This window comes from Chelonia mydas, chromosome 7 (assembly GCF_015237465.2).
Source record: "Chelonia mydas isolate rCheMyd1 chromosome 7, rCheMyd1.pri.v2, whole genome shotgun sequence".
In the NCBI taxonomy this organism is placed as follows: Eukaryota; Metazoa; Chordata; order Testudines; family Cheloniidae; genus Chelonia; species Chelonia mydas.
The window spans coordinates 99,900,667-99,921,352 of NC_057853.1; the positions used below are offsets into that span (position 1 = coordinate 99,900,667).

General features: G+C 43.3%; 1 protein-coding gene and 1 long non-coding RNA gene across 10 annotated transcripts in view; one reads left to right on the top strand and one right to left on the bottom strand.

Moving 5' to 3' along the window:
- Nucleotides 1-20,174, top strand: part of LOC122466686 — a 55,757-nt gene extending 35,583 nt beyond the window's left edge. Inside the window, exons 4-6 of the long non-coding RNA XR_006292393.1 lie at nucleotides 10,102-10,188; nucleotides 12,087-12,157; nucleotides 17,241-20,174. This is a non-coding gene — a long non-coding RNA (uncharacterized LOC122466686). The remainder of the gene's footprint in view (nucleotides 1-10,101; nucleotides 10,189-12,086; nucleotides 12,158-17,240) is intronic.
- Nucleotides 1-20,686, bottom strand: part of PTPRE (protein tyrosine phosphatase receptor type E) — a 224,334-nt gene that overhangs the window by 30,192 nt on the left and 173,456 nt on the right. For all 9 annotated transcript variants that reach the window (XM_043551995.1, XM_037904756.2, XM_043551996.1 and 6 more), the window contains 4 exons: nucleotides 17,388-17,523; nucleotides 16,771-16,920; nucleotides 9,246-9,339; nucleotides 7,651-7,727 (listed from right to left, as the gene is read on the bottom strand). In XM_043551995.1, coding sequence (XP_043407930.1) covers nucleotides 7,651-7,727; nucleotides 9,246-9,339; nucleotides 16,771-16,920; nucleotides 17,388-17,523 — 457 coding nt within the window. The remainder of the gene's footprint in view (nucleotides 1-7,650; nucleotides 7,728-9,245; nucleotides 9,340-16,770; nucleotides 16,921-17,387; nucleotides 17,524-20,686) is intronic.

The following is a 20,686-nucleotide window of genomic DNA, read 5'->3' on the forward strand; positions in this document are numbered from 1 at the left end:
CACCATTAGAAAAGTTTCAGAGTAACAGCCGTGTTAGTCTGTATTTGCAAAAAGAAAAGGAGTACTTGTGGCACCTTAGAGACTAACCAATTTATTTGAGCATAAGCTTTCGTGAGCTACAGCATCCGATGAAGTGAGCTGTAGCTCACGAAAGCTTATGCTCAAATAAATTAGTTAGTCTCTAAGGTGCCACAAGTCCTCCTTTTCCTTTTACCATTAGAAAAAATATTGAGAGAAAAAATATTAGCAAAGTCTAAGATGAGTGAGGAAGGATACTTAATTCCCCTTGCCACTAGAGATACATTCCTCCAAGTTAGGGTGGGTGTACATTGGTGGACAGAGTGGGGAATCTTGCATTTGAGTTACAATGTAGGAAATCACTTGCTGCCTGTACTGTACTGGTTATGTGGATGAATAGAGGACCTAAATCTCTAGAGCTGTCAATTTGACACCTTTCAAGAGCATTAAATTAGCTAAAAATGTAATTGTGGAAAAATTGTCGAAAATGTTTCAAATGTTTCATATGCTTCTGTTGCATTTAATATAATTCTCTACATAGCTGGAAGGCAGAGAGAGTCTGCAAAGTAGTATAATCTTCTGTCAGAATGCCAAGTTAACATAGGCTGTTTCGTGCTGCTAGTGAATATATCTAAAAGGTGGTAAAATAAAGCAGATATTGATATTCAGGAAGGACTACTATTAAATTTCACTATGAACTCTGTTTAAACTAGCAAGTTGAAATATTCTGTTTTATTATGTGAAATCTATCTAAAAATGTTCTCACGCTATTGCCAGGTGGAACTGATGAAATGACATATTTGAGCCTCACCAGAAATATGGAAAAAGCAAATACTCATACTCATGAATATCTAAATACAAAGCAATTTTTTTCATTATTGCTTTTATAGAACCATGTAATTATGAGATCACATTTTCAGCATTGGGTTATTTTTTTTTTCATATAGAGCATACGGATAATCATGTTTAAAGCAATGTTAAATTGAGTGCTGTTCAAAGATAAAGTTAAAATGGGAGAGCACAGTTCCAAACTGGACCACTGGGGAAGCTGTTCATTGTAGCTCCCATCTTGCAGACCAGCAGCACCATTTTGGGAAATACATGTTAGGTGGGAACAGGGAAGTTGGCTCTTGAAGGAAAAATGAGAGAGCAATGTGCAGTAGCTAGGTACAGCTGGGACATGGGAGGACAGGGCTTTACCCTTTACTGGGTCAACTCTTCAACAGTCAGAGAAGCCCAATCCAAAAAGGACCAGGACAAAATAAGATAGGGGATAGCTCCTAACAGAGACAACAGCCCTGCTTAGGGAAGATAAAGATGCAAGAGAAGTGGCTGTGAAAGTTTCATTCACACTGCAACAAAGTTTAGCTCAGCTTCTCAAACGAGTATTTATGTTCCAGTATATTCCTCCCATCTGTCCAGAGTGCAACACTTCCTTCATTTTAAATCACTGAGGACAGGTGATAACAGGATTTAGCCAAAATGGCTTCAGAAAAAGTGAAGGTTTTAGGTTTCCAAATACACATTATTTTTATTTCTATTTTTAAACACTTGGGGGGTGCTCAGGTACGACGCAGATAGGGGCCTTTTAAGTACCAGCTGGACGGACAGACAAACTGACCTTCATAACATAAATAGTAGCTTCTTTATTAATTTATTTTTTTACGACAGACACTTAATAATCCATTTGCTTTGCTAGTTTTCAACCCATTATAGTCATTTATATAAAACAAAGCACAAAAATATATTATTCTCCTTCTTAAACTGCATAACATAGGAAAACAAGGTACAATTGATGTGGTCATACCTCATAATAACTGCATGTCTCTCTCACGGGTACTTTAACACCAATTTAAATCACCAAGTCCCAATATACAAATTTCAACCTACTTCAAAGAGAACACTGATTGGATCTGAGGCACCATCTCCGGAGCAAGGGCAGCAGCGTCAACGTATTTTCCTTCTTGCTCTGTCCTGGTGGTTGCGGTGGCCAACACACATGATCACCAAGGGAAGCCAGGTTCTATGCCTAAGGGAAAGGATCCTAAGAAATTGGACCTCTTTGGACGGAAGGCATACTTATCAGGAGGCCTTCAACTTTGTGTAGCAAACCAGTGAGCCCTGCTGGGGCACTATGACTTTAATATGTGGGATTCGTTGACTAAATTCAAGGAGCTGCTCCCCCAAGACTCCAGACAGGAGATTTCCTTCCTAATTGAAGAAGGAAGGACCACGGCTCGGGCCTCCCTGCAGACAGCCCTGGATGCTGCTGACTCCGTGCCAGATCAATGTCGACCGTGGTTACATTGCATAGGAGCTCTTGGCCGCAGTCCTTGGGGCTCCCTCAGGAAGTGCGACAGACTACCCAGGACCTCCCTTTCAAGGGATCCTCGCTTTTCTCAAAAAAGACATATGATAGGCTGCACGGCCTTAAGGATTCCAAGGTAACCTTGAAATCCCTGGGACTTTATGTACCAACAAGTTCAAGGAAGCAGAATAAGCTGCAGAAGATGAGCCGTTACTTCCCTCAGATTGCCAGGCAGGACCAGTGGAGAAGAAGGAGCAGGGGAAGGAGGAGAAGGAGCCCCAATCTTCCTCATCAGGCCCTATGCAGTCAGCTCCGAGGCATGCCAGGTCATCAAAGCACTCGTTTTCACAAGACACTCGAGGTTGACATCACAATCCCGTCTGCACTGGATCCAGCTGGCCCCCTTTTCTCCAGCTGTCTTTCTTATTTCCTGGATGCCTGGACCCATACCACCTCAGATTCTGAGTTCTCAGTACGACAGAACTAGGTTATACCAACCAATTCCTGTCCACCCCAGTGTCTCATCCCCGCTCCACGTCCCTCTTCAGACACCCTTCTCATACGCTTCTGTTGGAGCAAGATATCCAATCCCTCCTTCCAATGGGAGCCATGGAGGAAGTTCCCTTTCACTTTAGAGGAAAGGGGTTCTATTTCCGTGACTTCCTAATTCCGAAAGCCAAAAGGAGTCTCACACCCATGCTAGACCTGTGACGTCTCAACTGATATCTCAAGAACCTGATGTTCTGCATGGTTTCCTTTGTCCACCATTCCCTCACTGGATTCCGAGAATTGCTAAGCCGCCCTTGATCTAAAGGATACTTACTTCACATTTCGATCTTTCCTAAGGTTTGTAGTAAACCAAGGTCACTACCAGTTCATGGTTCTCCCATTCAGCCTGTAAGTCACCCTGTGGATTTTCACAAAGTGCATGGCAGTAGTATTGGCCTTCCTCAGAAAACAGGGAATCCACATATTCCCATACCTTGACAATTGGCTGGTCAAGGGCCAGTCCAGAGCTCAAGTAGAGGTGAACACCTGTCTCATTCAATCAACCTTCAGTGCACTGGGCCTTCTGTTAAATGTCCAGAACTCCATCTTGATCCTGGTTCAAAGGATAGAGTTCATCAGGGTAGTGCTCAACTTGTTGTAAGCAAGGGCTCTACTTCCTAACGACCAGTTCCTCTTGATTGCATCCCTGATAAGATCTCCCCAAGGTCATCGGATCAGGACGGTGAGAAAGTGCCTGAGTTTCGTGGTCACATGGTATCATGCACATACGTAGTGCAACATGTGAGGCTACAACTCAGACCTCTGCAAGCCTAGCTAGCTATGATCTACTCCCCATCACCTGGACTCAGTGCTCATGGTTCCGGTCCACGTCCTCGACTCGCTCACATGGTATGCGGAGGAGTACCTTCTCAAAACCCCAGCCATCATTGTCTCTGGTATGCAATGCATCAGCCCTCAGCTGGGGAGCCCACCTAGGGTCTCTTAGAACTCAAGGTCTTTGGACTCAAGAAGAGCTTTCCCTGCACATCAGTGTCAGGGAGCTCAGGGCAGTAGGTCTAGGTGCCAGGTGTTTCTACCTCACCAGATGTGCAAATCCATTTTTGATCCTCAAGGACAATATGGCAGCTATGTTCTACATAAACAGGCAGGGCAGGGCACATTCTTCCCCTGTGTCAGGAAGCACTCCGCCTGTGGGAGCTCTGCATTGGTCATTCCATCAATCTAGAGGCATCTTACCTTCCTGGGACTCAGAACCAGTTAGCAGATCACCTCAGCATGTCTTTCTCCTTTCACCATGAGTGGTTTCTCTGTTCAGACATTGTGAGGGATATCTTCCAACAGCGGGAGATTCCCCTCATAGACCTGTTCGCCACCTGAACCAACAGGAAATTCCACCAGTTCTGCTCCCTGAGAAGTCACAGCCTTAGGTCTCTTGCAGATGCGTTCCTGTTACTGTGGATAAGGCACATGTACTACACTTTTACTCCTTTGCCACTTATTCACAACGTTCTGATGAAGATCAAATGGGACCAAGCATAGGTCATCCTCATAGCCCTGGCATGACCCAGGCAACATTGGTTTTCCACCCCTCAGGCATATTGGTGGAGACACCACTACAGTTTCTGTTGCACCCAGACTTGATATCCCAGGATCCCAGTTGGCTGCTGCATACAAACCTTGTGTCTCTTCACCTGGCAGCCTGGAAGCTCCATCGCTGAATCCAGAGGAGCAAGTTTGCTTGGAGCAAGTCCATGAGGTCCTAATGGGCAGCAAAAAGCCATCCACCAGAGCTACCTACCTTGCAAAAATGGAAGCAGTTCTCCATCTGGTTTTCCCAAAGACAAGTCCTGCCCCTGTAGTCATCCCTACAACTCATTCTAGACCACCTGCTTCTGCTAAGACAACAAGGTCTAGCCCTTTCCTCAGTCAAGGACCATTGAGCAGCTATCTTGGCCTTCCATCCCATGATCGACAATCATTCTGTCTTTTCACACAACACAGTTGTCCGGTTTCTCAAAGGTCTAGAAATGGTGTACCTCCAGGTAAGGGATTCCACCCCTACATGGGACCTAAACCTTGTCCTGTCAAAACTCACCGGACCCTTGTTTGAACCTCTGGAAACATGCTTACTGTTACGCCTCTCCTAAAAACTAGCCTTCCTGGTGGCCGTCACTTTAGCCAGGTAAGTTTCGAAGACCCGAGCCCTCACTTTGAAACGCCCATATACGATCTTTTTCAAGGAGAAGGTCCAGTTGCAACCACACTCATCGTTCCTTCAATTGCTGTCTCGTAATTCAATTGCAGTCAAGCAAGTTTTCTGCTAGTGTTCTACTCTAAGCCACATGCGAATAGAGAGGGACAATGCCTCCACTCGTTGGACATTTGGTGTGCCTTGGCTTTCTACATACAAAGAACCAAACCATTCTGCAGATCCACTAAGCTATTCATAGCAGTAGCGGAAAGAATGAAAGGTCTCCCCATTTCTTCACAGAGAATCTTGTAGTGGATTATTTCATGGATCAGAGCATGTTATGATCTCACGAACATCTCACCCCGGCTAACCTAACAGCTCACTCTATGAGGTCTCAAGTGTTTTCTGCTGCTTTTTTGGCACAAGTTTCAGTTCAGGACATCTGCAGTGCAGCAACTTGGTCATCGGTTCACACATTCACAACACACTATGCCATTACACAATAGGCCAGAGATGATACTGGCTTCGGCTGGGCTGTGTTACAGTCAGCCAGTCAATTTACGAACCCAGCGCTAGTGCAACTGCTTGTGAGTCACATACATTGTAATGGACCTATACAAGCATCAAAGAAGAAAAAATGGCTACTAACCTTTCTGTAATTGTTGTTCTTTGAGATATCCATTCCAAAACCCACCCTCTCTCAGAGGTGGTTGGCAAGAAGAAACTGAAGGGGAGAGGGGTTGGCAGGGCCCTTTATACTGACGCTATGAGCATGCGACACCAGGGGGCGCTAGAGCCAACCCAACGGATACCACTAGGGGAAAAAATTCTGGCAACTGTGCTTGGGGTGCGCACACACCTACATTGGAATGGACACGTGCAATATATCTCAAAGAATAGTTACAGAAAGGCTAGTAACCATTTCTTCTTGGGGATGGCACTGAAATGGTACAGTTGTCCATTTCCATAATGCCCTGGACAAAGGCCAAATGCTCATGGTGATTTATTTATATCTGTAAACTGTCTTCAGCAGTGCTGATATGACTGCAAGCCACAGTAGAAGTAAATAGAATTGCTTTAGAGAGGTTCCACTACCTCCTTTCAGAGCATTCCCAGAATTTGATGTTGAGTGGCTGCTCCTTCTTCCCTGGGGTTCTCAGTTATGGAGTCCTGCTGAGCTCACTGTGTCACCTCTTTTGTCTATGTGAAGCACTGAGATAACTGTGTGGCAATAAGTCTATAGTGCCATCAATATTCCAACAACCATCAACTCCATGGCCAACATTTTAAACTGTGGGTACCTAAAGTTAGGCACTGAAGTCTAAGTACAGGCAACTAATTAAAAGTTGTCTGGACTTGGAAAGGTGCTGTGTATCTGCAGTTCACAATGAAGTGAGAAAGGGGGAAGCATTCTGAGGATCTGTCAAAGACTACGTGACCGATTCTATGTGACTTACACTGGTGAAAGTCAGGAGGGGCTATCCTTTGTCAATGGAGTTAAGCCAGTGTAAAAACAATGTAGGAGAAGAATCAGGTCCTGTAACTGCTCCTTTCTCTGAGGTTATCTGTCCACCTATTCCCAAGGTGATTCACAATCTTGGGGGAGGGAGGGGTGTCTTGCTCCTACACACACAGTGCATCCATGGCGAGAAATGCTGATGTATATCTGTGAGTGAGCAAAGGATTGTGCTCTTTCTTCTCAGATGCTAGCTTTATTTTGATCATCCACATCTTTGTAACCTGTAGGCTGGATTATTACAACACACTCTACCTATGTGGAACTAACTTTGAAGACCACTTGGATGTTTCTGTTAGTGAAGAACGAAGTTCTCTGCCCTCTGACTGGGGCTAAATGATGAGAGCAATTACACCTGTCCTCTGCTCTCTGTACTATCTGCCAATCCACTTCTGAGTGAAATTCAAGGGTTTGGCTACCAAACACAAAGGCCCGAATGGCCCAAGTTACTCAGGAGACTAACTCTCTCCTTGACCCACCCACAATGCCTGTGTTAGTTGTGAACACTTAAGCTATCAGTCCCAAGAGTGAAGCTTACAGGAACTGCGGACAAGGTATTTTAGTAAAAGGCCCTTGCCACAGACAGGTTCAGCTCTTTCCCTTGCTGCATTCATATCAGGCAACTTGCTTCTCCATGCTGCCTCAGCCAAGCTGGGGGGACATCGACAGCACAGGAGAGACTGGCCCCTTGCTCTCAATTCCAGTTCTGCTTTTGTGACTGACAAAACAAATTGAGTCTGAGGTCTGTTTTTTTAATTTTTTTAATTGCATTTAGCTTAGATAATAAAATATAAATAAGTTTCATTTCTGTTGCTAGTCTGTATCTCAGTTTGGCTCTTAGGCTCTACAGTATTGTAGTATTTGGGTTCAGAGCATAAGAGAACGTTTAAATTACAAAAAACTGTGTTCTCTGAAACTGAAAACACCAAAGGAAAAAACAACTACCCCTATTTGCTCTTACAAGTCATACCCTGAACACACATACCTTTTGTTTTTTGACAAAACATAAATGTTGCTCCTAAACAAAGTTGATGAGTCCCTTTAAAAACACTTCTATACCATAATAGTCAAATGTAAACAATTTAAGTACATAAAATATGTACTTACATCTATGAAGGAGGCATTGATGTAGTCTGTATATTCTTGACCTCTTTTCATTGAAAGAATCACTCTATTAAAGTCATCTAAAAAACAAAATCTCCACATTATTAGTTTTCTTTTGCTGATGATAGATTAATTGCTTCCTTGTACTTTCACAGATATAACAACAAAATTCCCTGTCTGAAAGAAAAAAATTGGCAGGAGGCTCAATCCTGTGAGTCAATGGGGCTAGTCACATGAGTAAGACTGTGCGGAATCAGGTCCTATATTTAAATGACTGAGGAATGAATTGAAAAGCGCAGTGAGTATTCAGTAACATAATTTTTGTTTGCCAAACGGTACAGCATAATCCCAAGCAAAGTCTGAGAATTATATTTTCACATACAGATATTACAATTTTCATATACAAAATACATGAGTCTTATTGATGTACAGTGTCTAAGAAGTTACACAGCTAAATTATTTCAGTCCGTCCTGAATGATGTATGAACTTCACATATTTTAAACTGAAACTAGAACAGCAAAAAGCACAACTAACTGCAGGCAGACATACTAAATGTATAGACTATATGTCACTTCATAAGGCTGATCAAGAGAAGGAAAGGGCTCCGCTCAGAAACAAAAGCCCCAACGAGAGGTGGAAGGGGCATTCCCCCCTCCCAGCACATGGGGACTGATTGAGGATGGGGTGCTCCTACCCTGGGGGGGTAAAGGGAAGGGAAACCTATCTGGGAACCCCTTTCCTTAAGTGAGTAGGTGGGGCAACTAGCATTAAGGATTAGGGAGGCACACCAAGAATTAATTGAATTTATGCATGCTGTTGCAGTAGAAGCTGTTTCCGCTGCAATGCAAGGGTTAAAGGGTGCTACAGGACAAGCAGAGCCAGACCAGGCGGATGAGTGACCTCTAGGACCCAGCAGGCAGAGCATGAGAATGGCAAGACACACAATCACTGATGGTGAGTGATGAGTTGGAGGGGTGAGTTGGAACTACATCAAAGGGTGGCTGAGGGGAAGGAGAATTCAAGATAGAAAAGGTAATAGGTATGGCTGGAGAACACGGTGCTGCACACAGGGGAGAGCCTTCCAGCGAGGGTGAGGAAGGGGGAGGATGGTGGCCTTGGGAACAGTGATTTTAACCACCTCTCTGTCAATGCTGCAGTTGGGGATCTTAGAGGGGAAGGTGACATGACATGGGGGGAAATGGCCTACTACTCTGTATACAAGCCGATATAACAGGGTTGGATGGGTTTGTGCTTTACAGTGAAAGGAGTTTAATCTTCTTTTTCTTCTGAATAGGAATTTGTTTCTTTAATGTTTTATATATTTGCACACATCTATAGTAAAACCTTAGAAACAATAAATAGTCTGTAACTCTATACATGGTAAATTCCACAGTCTTTTCTAAGAGTTAAATTCACAGATTAGTTTGTTCAAATTTCAGCCCTAGCAGGAGCACTGACTGGTGAGCTCACCACAACACTGTTGCCTTCTTCTGTTAATGGTGCTTACTCATTAAGGAAATTATGACAACAGTGAAACCATCTGTCATATTTATAACTAAGCACATATAAAAGATACGTAAAAGATAACGTGTCTTACATGGAATGATCTGGATGACTCTGGCTTTCTTCATATTCGCTGGCAGATTGCCAGTTCTCATGTTTTCTTTCATTATTCGAACATTTGTTAATTTCTACAGTGAACAAAACAACAGTTAGGATATGATGTATTGCTGGATTAAACTGAAATATAAACTAATATGGCTTGCTGATAGTCATCAAGTGTTCCTCATTATCTCTGCTCCCAAGGACTCCTACCTGCCTTTGTCAAGGATCAATCCAAAATGAGACTGATTTTATCTTAACATAAAATGATTCATTGTCCTATCTTTAAAATTTAATTTCTAATATAAATTATATATAACTAAACTTTATTGAGTTAATTAGTATTTCAGGTTATGAATGAAGTTCAATAGGAAACCAATAGAGTTTAAGCTCAAAATTTTCTATAGTAATGGCTAATTTTGTGTACCTCTGTTTTTGGATGGTGAGTTTGAGGCACTTTGGCCTTGATTTTCAGAAGCACTGACCTCTCCAAGCTCCAACTGAGTTCAACTGGAGTTAGAGATGATCGTGCTTCTGAAAAATCCGGCCCAAGGTGCCTCAAATCTGGCACCCCAAAACTGAGGCACACAAAATCACTGGCCACTTTTGAAAATTCGATTGCATGTTTTCTGTTGATTATATAATAAATCTCACTTTTATTTCTGCAGCTATTCTAACCATTAATTAGCCATCTATTAAAATACTGGACTAGAATATTGAATATAATTGTTTAATTGTAGATACACTAACCACAGTTCAGTAGTTTTGCATAAATGATAGTTTCAAAATGCTAAGCACTGAAGTAAAAGTCCCATCTTTGCATATAAGTGAGAATAATTATTTCCTGACAGGTCTGAAGCCATTGCTATAGTTGTGATGGCAGCCAGGTACTTTATTTAGCAATCAAGATGTTATTGTCAATAACCAAACAGACCATGGTAAGTTTTGCCTCACACAGCTTAGTACTTATGTGCTTTTGTGTTCAAAGTTTATCTTAAGTATTTTACAAACATAACTCCCTTTATGGTCCAAACCCAAACTGAATGTTAACCCTTCTTTTGTTACCAATGTAATCCTTCCCTCTAATTACATATTAAAACTCTCATTCTTTAGTCCTCGCACTCAAGAAAAAGAAATTCTGAGAACTTCACAAGTAAGTGGAAAATACCTTTGATAGGTCTCTTGGAAGAAATAAGTTTTAAGGAGGAATTTGAAAAAGAGGGTTAAGCACAACAGGAATTCAAGCCACAGAGTTTAATCACAAACTCTTTTAAATTAATTTAAAGAGATTAGTTTTGAATTTTAAAAGTGAAAGAAGAATTTCAAACACCTCACTGTAGTTATTTGCCAGCCTGTTTTCGAAGCATGTCCCAATCCCAGTGAAGTTCTAGTTTTAACAGCAAGCTAACAAAAAGCACTCACTGCATCCCAGATTTCATTCTTCAGCCCTTCAGAGATCCTGTCTGCACTATGGCAACCATTGCATGAGGGAACCAGTTGCAACCTGATAGTCTCCCAAGATGGTTAAACCACAATTCTATCTTGCAGAACAGATGGAGCCAAAAGGTGCTTTAACCAAGCTCCTGAAGCATGATAGAGGCGTACGCTTTATATGGTCTGTAGCATGCTTTTGTCCCAGCCCATAAGGCAAAACTGAACCATGTTCTGTGCACATATAGAAAGCAGATGACCCTTGCCATACAGATTGAAGAGTAGGAAACAGCCAGAGGAATACTGACGCGCAGCAGGACGCTTAGTGTGCTCATGGGCTTTTCTTATCTCATAGATATTCCATAGCAATGCAAAGCTTTTCCTCGCATTGCGCCTGCCATGCCAGCTATCCTGCATCTCTTTCTTTTTTAAGTCATTGTCAATGTAATAAAAAGACCAAATGCCTGAATAAAGAAATCCTATATATGGGTCCAATTTCAGCCTCCATGTCATTTTCATCCTTTAATCTTGTACACAAAATAAAAATATGCAGTGCATAAACACTTGCACATATATCATAGAAGAGCTATTCTACACAGTTTTCCCTGAAGCCCTTTAAGTGTGACTGTACTCTAAAAGTGACTTTGTAAAAACTGTATGGTGAGGTTCTCCCATTATGGTCTCTCAGTGACTTCCAGATCAAATCTGCTCAGTTCGTAAGTAAAACAATATTTGTTTTTTCTTCCCTGACAGCTCTGCAAATTCAACATTATATCTGAAAGTCTAGCTGGGTTCTTCTTGTCATGTGCAACATGACCAGTAACAAAGGTTCTGCGATCAGGATTGAGTTAACAATTCTGTAAATGAGTAAGATGGTAGAATGTAATACAGCTTACTCTCCCAGTGAAACATTGGTCTTGCAGCACTAACAGGAGGAAAGAGTGAAAAAAATCTTATTTTATTCAGTAAAATAAGAGGAAGTTACTCACCTTGTGCAGTAATGATGGTTCTTTGAGATGTGTCCCTTTATGGGTGCTCTGCTGTAGGTGTACTTGTGTCCCTGAACTGTTGATCGGAGAACTTTGGTAGCTGTGTCCATTTGGCCCTCATATGCGCCATCCTCCTCATCCTCTTCCACGAGGCTAACAAGCATTGCACTGGCGAACCCCCCCTCAGCTCCTTCTGTAATGCAGAGTCCCTGACAAGAACTCCAAAGTAGAGGGGAGGAAGGTGGGTTGTGGAGCACCCATAGGGACACCCATCTGGAAGAACCATCGTTACTGTATAAGGTGAGTAACTTCCTCTCTTTTCTTCGAGTAGTGTCCCTATGGGTGCTTCACCGTAGGTGAATCCTGAGCAGCACTCCCCTTGGAGGGCTAGAGTTTCAGAGTCACTTCTGTTACAGATGATAATACTGCAATGCCAAAGCTGCCATCGGAAGCAGAGTCGCCTGAAATGTCGTAGTGTTCTCTGAAGGTAAGTACACTCAACTCAGGCGGTGACTCTGCAGATTTCTGAAATAGGGACATTCTTGAGGAAGGCGACCGAGGTGGAAATTGACCACATGGAGTGTGTATGGATTTCAGACGGAAGAGTGACCTTGCAGATCACATAGCAATGTTTAAGGCAGTTTGAAACCCATTTTGAGAGTCTCTCTGCAGATATTGCTGTACCTTTTGATCTGTCCGCAATGGAAAGGAAGAGTTTAGGAGATTTCCTAAAGGTCTTTGTCCTGTTCAGGACAAAGGCCAGAGCCCTCCTAATGTCTAACGTGTAGGATAGCCTCCCTGTTATCCCGATGAGGCTTAGGGTAAAAAGTCAGGAGGTGAATCAGTTGATTCATGTGAAAAACCAGAGCCACCTTGGGGATGACTTACGGGTGCGGTCTGAGAGTAACCAGGTCCCGAAAGAATACTGTATAACGGGGGGTGCCATTAGTGCCACTATCTCCTCTGTCCTTCTCGCTGAGACGATGGCAACCAGAAATGCTGTCTTCATTGACAGGTGTGAGAGCAAAAAAGTGGCCATAGGTTCAAAAGGCGGCCTAGTCAGGCTCCTCACCACTAAATTTAAGTCCCATGTTGGGATGGGATGTGTGGGTTGGGAAAAAAGGTTTATTATGCCCTTGAGGGTATATGTTTGTAGTTGGGTGTAAAAATACTGAGTATCCCCCTATTTGTTGATGGAAGGTCGCTATGGCCCCCACTGTCTGAATATGTCGTATAGTACTGCTGGGTTTATCTCCCCTTCATGGTCACGTGGGAACTTGCGGCTGACACTGTCCGCTGTCGTGTTCTGTGCTCCTGGAAGGCAGGCTGCTGATATTGTAACATTGTGGGAAATGCACCAATTCCACAGCTTTAGCGCTTCCACACAGAGGGAGGGTGATCTGGCACCCCCCCCCCGATGATTTATGTAGTGCATGCACGCTGTGTTGTCTGTCATGACTCTTGCGTATGTATCTCTGATCAGTGGAAGGAAATGAGTGTAAGCATTCCTGACTGCCCTGCTGAGGTACACGTTCTATGGCTCCTAAGCAGAGGAGGTGATCTATTTCTTGTTGCAGCCAACTCTCATGAGAAGGGTCCCTGAAGAGGCCCGGAAAAGGGTGTTGGGAGGTTAGAGGAGGGAGGTGAAGTGGATGGAAAACCCATTGTGGATGATTTCCAGAACCCATATATTGGATTTTATCCATTCTCAGTTGTTGAACGGAGGAAGGTGGCACCCAAATGGATACAATGGGTTAGATATCTGCAGCTGTTCTTGAGGGGAGTGGTCTCTTGGTGCCCCGACCAAGACATCCAAACACAGATGTTTTGAGGTGGACGGTTGTGAGGAGGAAGACTGAGGGCCCATCTGATTGCACTTCAGAAACCTGGATTTTTTGCTTTTTGGCTCACAGAAGCACTGAGTTGGAAAGCGTGCTGTGCAGGATTTATGTTGAGGTTGAGGAATAGATTTTCTCTTTTGTCCAGGTGTATGAATTCTTAATGACCCCAGAGTTGTCTGAAATCGTTATGAGTATGGCCAGATGCGTCCATCTTCTCAACAAACAACTCCGTGACCTCGAATTGGAGGTCCTCTACTGTTGCTTTCACTTCCTTAGGGAAGCCGGACAAGGGCAAGCATGACGCTCGCCGTAAAACGACAGCTATGAAGATGGATAAGGCTGCTATGTGGCTGTATCAAGCACTGACTGCAGTGCTGTCTCGGCAACCAGTTGTCCTTTGGTAACAATGGCATGAAACTGTTCCCGTTGAGACTCCGGGAGCTGATCAATAAATGTTTTCAGCTTGGAGTAATTGACATAATCTTATTTTCCTGTCAGGGCCTCATAATTTGCAATTATGTGGATGAATAGGCCTTTCTCTCAGTTTCCAATACCTGTCATAGAGGGTCGACTTTGCCTGGTGTAGATGACCTCGGGAGTTCACTGTGTCCACAACAATTGAATTACAGAGGGGATCGGAAAAGAAAAAATCCATACCCTTCGCTGTTTACAGGTAGGCAAGACCAATGCCAGAGTTTGCCATACAAGTTTGGCTGGATCCAGAAGGGCCTGGTTGATGGGGAGAGCTATTCTGGAGGGAGAGGAGGAGTGTAAGATGTCCAGGAGTTTATGGTGGGTGTCTTTTAGCTCCTTGAGAGATATCTGCGAAGTGTCTGCCACCCAGTTAGCCAGACCCTGAAATAGCCTGAAGTTGCCCTCTCCACCATCTCTGGCAGACATCACTGCCTCATCTGGAGGGGAGGAAGAGACGTTGGTCTGTAATGTGACCGCCTCAAATCCAATCTCTTGTTCCTACATGATCTCTTTGGGAGGTTCAGAGGCTCTGGATACCATGGCTGAGGGAGAGTGCTTCAAAGGCTCATGGTGGGCCATGCTGGATGTTCGGGAAGCATGGAGTCTGTTCGCCACCCTAGGATCCCAGTAGGACCACTGGGGTGGCAGAAAGGGTCCCGATGGTTGGGCCCATGGTTGGCCATACCATGGTGGTTGAGGAACAGACCAAGGATATGACTGAACGAGCCCGGGTTGGTAATGGGCACTATAAGGATCATTGGAGGAGTGATGGAAGATGATCTTCTCCTGTTCACTATCCGATTCTTTACTAGCAAATGGAAATATTTGACCCGGTACCAGTGGAGATTCCTGTGTTCGAGGTATACTCTGTTCCAGGGCCTTGATACTGCGCTGGGGAGACTCTGGTATTTCAGATACCGGAAGGTTTGAGTATCTGAACTCTTCCGGTGCTGTCAAACTCATTAATGACAGCAGTTGTCATTGCTGGGTCGATGGCACTGAAAGGATCAGTGATCTGGGCCATACCAGGCACTGTGAGGCTGGATGGCATGCCATTGACAATGCCAAGGCTAATGCCCATACTGGCAGTGTCTTCCCGGAGGCAATGCAGTCCCTGACCTTACCTTTCCCTGTCTATACTATTGCTTTGGTACTGTGCCCATCAGGTCTTTAGGAACATCAATAGTACCTGCCACACTGTATCCTCATGAGCTATGGGTACCGTGTCTGTATGGCTTTGGTGCCATTGGTACCAATGATACCAAAAGTGCCGGAAATCTTTTTCAGCTAATCTGGGGCTCACTCTGGGGACTCATGGCGCTCTGTTTTGAAGCCTTATATAAGGGGTCCACAGTTGTCTCCTCAACTCACAGTCCTGAGATATCGAGGGCTATGAGGAAGATTCATGCCGCCTGGGTGACTCCCGGCACAGATCTGGGGATGGCTGGAGAGCTACCTCCATGAGGAGGAGTGTAGTCCCAATTCTCAGTCCTTCAAAGATCTGGACTTTACTTGCTGGCAAATTAAATTGCAGGGGAAATGTGGCTTTCCCCAAGGCAACAGATGCAGCAGGAATGTCTGTCTGCTACCGGGATTGCCTCTTTGCACAAGAGGCACCTCTTAAAACCTGGTATACTAGGCATATCCCATGCAATTCCCAGACAAGGAGAAAAGTTTTCTTTTCTTTTCTTTTTTTTGTTTAGGGAAAGAAAAAGAACTAGAGGAACTCTAAGACTAAGAAAAGGAGTACTTGTGGCACCTTAGAGACTAATAAATGTATTTGAGCATAAGCTTTCGTGAGCTACAGCTCACTTCATCCGATGAAGTGAGCTGTAGCTCACGAAAGCTTATGCTCAGATAAATTTGTTTGTCTCTAAGGTGCCACAAGTACTCCTTTTCTTTTTGCGAATACAGACTAACATGGCTGCTACTCTGAAATCTAAGACTAAGGGTATGTCTACACTACCTGCTGGATCGGCAGGCAGCGATTGATCCAGCAGGGGTCGATTTATCGGGTCTAGATGCGATAAATCGACCACCGAGCGCTCTCCCGTTGACTCCTGTACTCCACCACCACAAGAGGCGCAGGCGGAGTCGACGGGGGAGCGGGAGCTGTTGACTCACCGTCGCCACGGTGAGTAGGTGTAAGTACGTCGACTTCAGCTACGTTATTCACGTAGTTGCGTAACTTAGCTCGATCCCCCCCCATAGTGTAGGCCAGGGCTAAGAAAATTTGAATTCTAATACAGTTAATGATCTGACGAATGGACTGCTAACAGCTCCGTCTCTAGTCTGGGACGTTTGAGAAAGAACTAAGGGGGGTTTGGCCACGCAACGCTGGTTAGTCTTGTGGCAGAGCATGAGGGGGAACAGCATGTGTGCAGGCTGAACGGACACTGCTACCAAAGTTCTCCAATCAGCAGCGCAGGGACGCAAGCGCACCTACAGTTGAGCACCCATAGGGACACTACTCGAAGAAGAAGTAAACATTATTCAACACCCACAGGGAGTAGGTCTGCTGACTAAGAAGGTGTCATTTTTAGAGGTCACTTTTCAGAGGAGAACCACACTTTAAAGATCAGGGCATCACCACATTATAATTTTCTCACTCCTGAGAGTTCATACATGAAAAGCCTCCCTCATCTTTCCCAATAATGGAATAAAACAGAAACTGAGCTGCTTAGTTCTGACAGTTTTTCAAACATGCCATACTTTTCTCTACATACCATGTTGTCTTGTTGGCCTGATTTCTAAAATCTTGAGGCAAGCCCTCTTCTTTACTTACTTTAAATTCTTCCTCTAGCCCTGTTTTGACAAGATGTGGTGTAGTGGTGTGCGATGCTTGAAGGTGCTTTTCTAAGGAGGACACATCTAGTTCTGTGTCACCGTAGAGGTAGTATTCAAGTAAGGCTTGATAAATGAATGAATACTGCATCTGGAATGAATAAGCGACAAGCACACTAAACATAAAGTAATTAAAGTAAAGCAATTAAATACAATTTAACAAAATCTGGCACATACATTTTGCTCTCGTGGTTGCCTATGTTTTAGGCCATTTTACTGATTAACAGAGTAAGACTGTGGCTGTAACAATGGTTTCCTATTAGATCATGCACATTCTGTGCTACAGGGGAACATGAATGGGAAGAGCACAGCAGTGGTCCCTCAGAATTTGATTCAGAAACTAGTAATAAAGGACTGCATTGTCACAACCCTTACTTACCACCTATCCTCACACCCTCCGTTACCCTCCAGCTCGCCCTACTCTCGCTGTGATTCCTGCTGTGGACGAATGACGGAAGGAAGTACTGGGACATTCACCAGTGTTTGAGAAACAAATGTATTGTTTGTTTCAAACACGATAAATGAACAAAAGATCACAACAGATTTATGCTTACTTACATCAGTCTGAACCATCTGTGGGCGCTGATTACGGATTCTTGTAACAAACTCAAAAACATCAACTCTCTGTTCAGCATGCATCATATCTAGTATGGCATCTATCACTATAAATGTGCCTGTTCGACCCACGCCAGCGCTTAAAAAGAAGAGAGACACATAAGTGAGCTATGAAGTCCAGATAGATTGCTGCAGTAACCCACAGCTGGTCCAAATTTTGTTTACATTGGACTGAAATCCACACTGGGTGTTACATTTTGTAACAATTCACTTTTGATTTTAATAGTGATATTAGTAGAACAGGTTAAAAAATTTTGAATTTCAAATTTTTTTTTGACAAAAAAAGTGTGTTTTTTTTTCAGAAAGCTTTCACAAAAACATATTCTTTTTTTGAGGAGCATCAGAGCTGGTTGAAAAAATTATGATTTTTGAATTTCTTTTAAAAGGAAAAAAGGTACAATTTTTTTCCAAAAGGTTTCTCATCTTTCAACCAGATCTAGATATTAGATCTAAGGTAAAGGATAACACATGCTAAATCTGATTATTAAATCTTTTTGGTTTACTAATACTGAAGTAACATGTTTTATGTCATACATCAGTTGGCAAATGTTAAACCTTTTTTAAGTGCTAAGGTTTTTAACATGTCCATGCAAAATTATTATTGTTTTTAACATGTCCTCCAGTTGCCACCAGAGGGAGCAAGATTATTACAAATGATACAATCATAGATGATTTTCAGCTCTTCCTTTCAGAGGAAAAGGGCATGGCATCCTGTGTTAAGCATTAACAACTTTCTCTAACCTTCTGTTTGCTTATTTTACCCTGTGGCTATTAAAATGTCACAGTATCACCTTCTAAAAATGTAAATGTATTTTTCTCCCAACATACTCACCGATTCAATCTGACTTTCATCAAAGAAAAAATTAGTTTTAAAATAAAGTCAGAAATATAGACTCCATGAAATGAATGTTTTGTTCACTGATGCGGAATTATGAGGAATATAAAATATTTTTTGAGAATTTATGAACCATCCATGGCTCTCTTGAGAACTAGAAAATATTTTTTGCTATTAATTATAGTATTTTCCACAGAAGTAATGTCAGAATATTGCAAACACTCGAAGTTTTCTCAAAGACATACAGAACAGAGAGAACATCATTATTACCATGTGTATGGTGTGTGCGCCATATATATGTGTATATGTATATTTTTTTTCTGTTGTCTGGTTCCTGAGTATTACAGTATATGGTAAGGGGTTGGAGTTTCTTTGATTTATTGTATTTTGAAGTATGCCACATACAGTGTTCAAATAAGTATCCCTTATTATTTTAAAATCTGTTATATAATTTTATTATATAAAATATATGTGTGATTATATATTCTTTACACACACCCTTGCGCGTGCACACACAGTGTCCTTTTTCGTTTGAATAGAAATTCATGCTGCCTGAAAATCTTAATCCCTTAGTACGGTACGATATAAAAGTAGAATGATTCACTTAGTACTAATCACAAGTTCCACTTGTGGGAATGCTGAAATGACAAACTAAAACCAGCTGAGCTCCTCATTGATAATGACATGTTACAAAACACATTAGCCTTATAATAGAGAGACCAGTGCCCATAACCAACTTATGTCTGAAAGATTCCTCCACAAACAACATTTAATTTTCTAATTGGCGAGGCCCTCTTCTTACTTGCCTTTTCATCAATTACCCTAGCTGCATCACACTGATCCTCTCTCCCTCATTGGTCCTTGCTCTTTCCTGCTCCTACTCCTCTCCCACCCATCTCCTATCACCTTTACAAGGATGAAAGTAAGGTGGTACAGGCTGGTACGGCGTACCTGTAAAAAGTGGCCGTCGGTACCGGCCACATCTCACTCTCTCCTACTTCCTTGACTCAGAATTTACCAGACATTTTCTTGTTCTGACCTGCCTCAGAATTCCCCCTCTCTGAACATGGCTTGTTCATTTTCAGTTCTCACAGTTTACCTTTCCTCCATCCTGTCCATCAATCTCTGCTCTCTGATTCTCTTGCTCCTTGATCTCTCTCTCCTCCACAGACTCCGTGAGCTCTATTTTCAGTTCTACCTTCTTGTGGCAGCGCTTTAACGTTGTTGCCCCTTTTGCCCCCCCCCAGGCAGCCGATGGGGGTGGGGGGGGGGCAAAAGGAGCAGCTGCCCCAGGGCCGGCGACTTAAAAGGGCCCGAGGCTCCAGCCGCCACCGCTGCTACTGTGGCAGCGACCAGAGCCCTGAGCCCTTTAAATGGCTGCTGGAGCCCTGGGCAGCGTGGGCCAGGCAGTGCAGATGGGCTAGCTGGGGGATGCTGACCCCCCCCAGCCCCTCCCCTTCCACCGAGGCCCCGCCCCTTGGGGGGGAAGAGCCAGCCCCCGTACCGGTAAGAGTTCAATTTTACTTTCGCTCCTCCACCTTTACCACCAAGTGGTTATCTACTGACAGAGTGGCTTCCACATTTATAACTACGTTTACCTCCCCTACCTCTGACTTCCTTCTGTTAATATTTCAGCTCCACCTTTGGGCTCCCTCCACATCTCACTCTCTCCTACTTCCTTGACTCAGAATTTACCAGACATTTTCTTGTTCTGACCTGTCTCAGAATTCCCCCTCTCTGAACCTGGCTTGTTCATTTTCAGTTCTCACAGTTTGCCTTTCCTCCATCCTGTCCATCAATCTCTGCTCTCTGATTCTCTTGCTCCTTGATCTCTCTCTCCTCCACAGACTCCGTGAGCTCTATTTTCAGTTCTACCTTCTTTCTCTAATATTATTAACTCCTTCACTGCCCTCTCTGCCCCAAGACTAGTCCACTCTCTTCCTTCAGCTCTGCCATCTCTCTTTCAACTTCTCCTCTCTGATTTACTTGTGTGTCAAAGCCCTGCTGATTCTTGGACTCTTTCTGAAATCTTTTTCTCAGCCCTTCCTCCTTAACTTCCTTCCCTGATCAGGAGACTGGCATTTTAAAAAAAAAAAGAATGACATAATTTGTCAGAAACATTCTTTTTTTCCTCCCTTCTCCTTGTTCTGCCTGCTTCTCCTTCATTTCCTCTAAATGCTGATTTAGCTTAAAACTTTTTGAATATCATGTTTGTTCTGGTCAAGCACTTCGTGTTTAGCACTGTATGTTGTTTTTATAAAAGCCCACGGAGAAATACAGTGTTACTCATTATGGATGAGTTTCCCTTTCCTTTTTCCAACAATTCAATGGCATCATATCCTGGACTGCAAAGGAAATTAGATGCCATGATTTTCAGTCTACAGTTTTCAAGCAGTATGAAAGAACC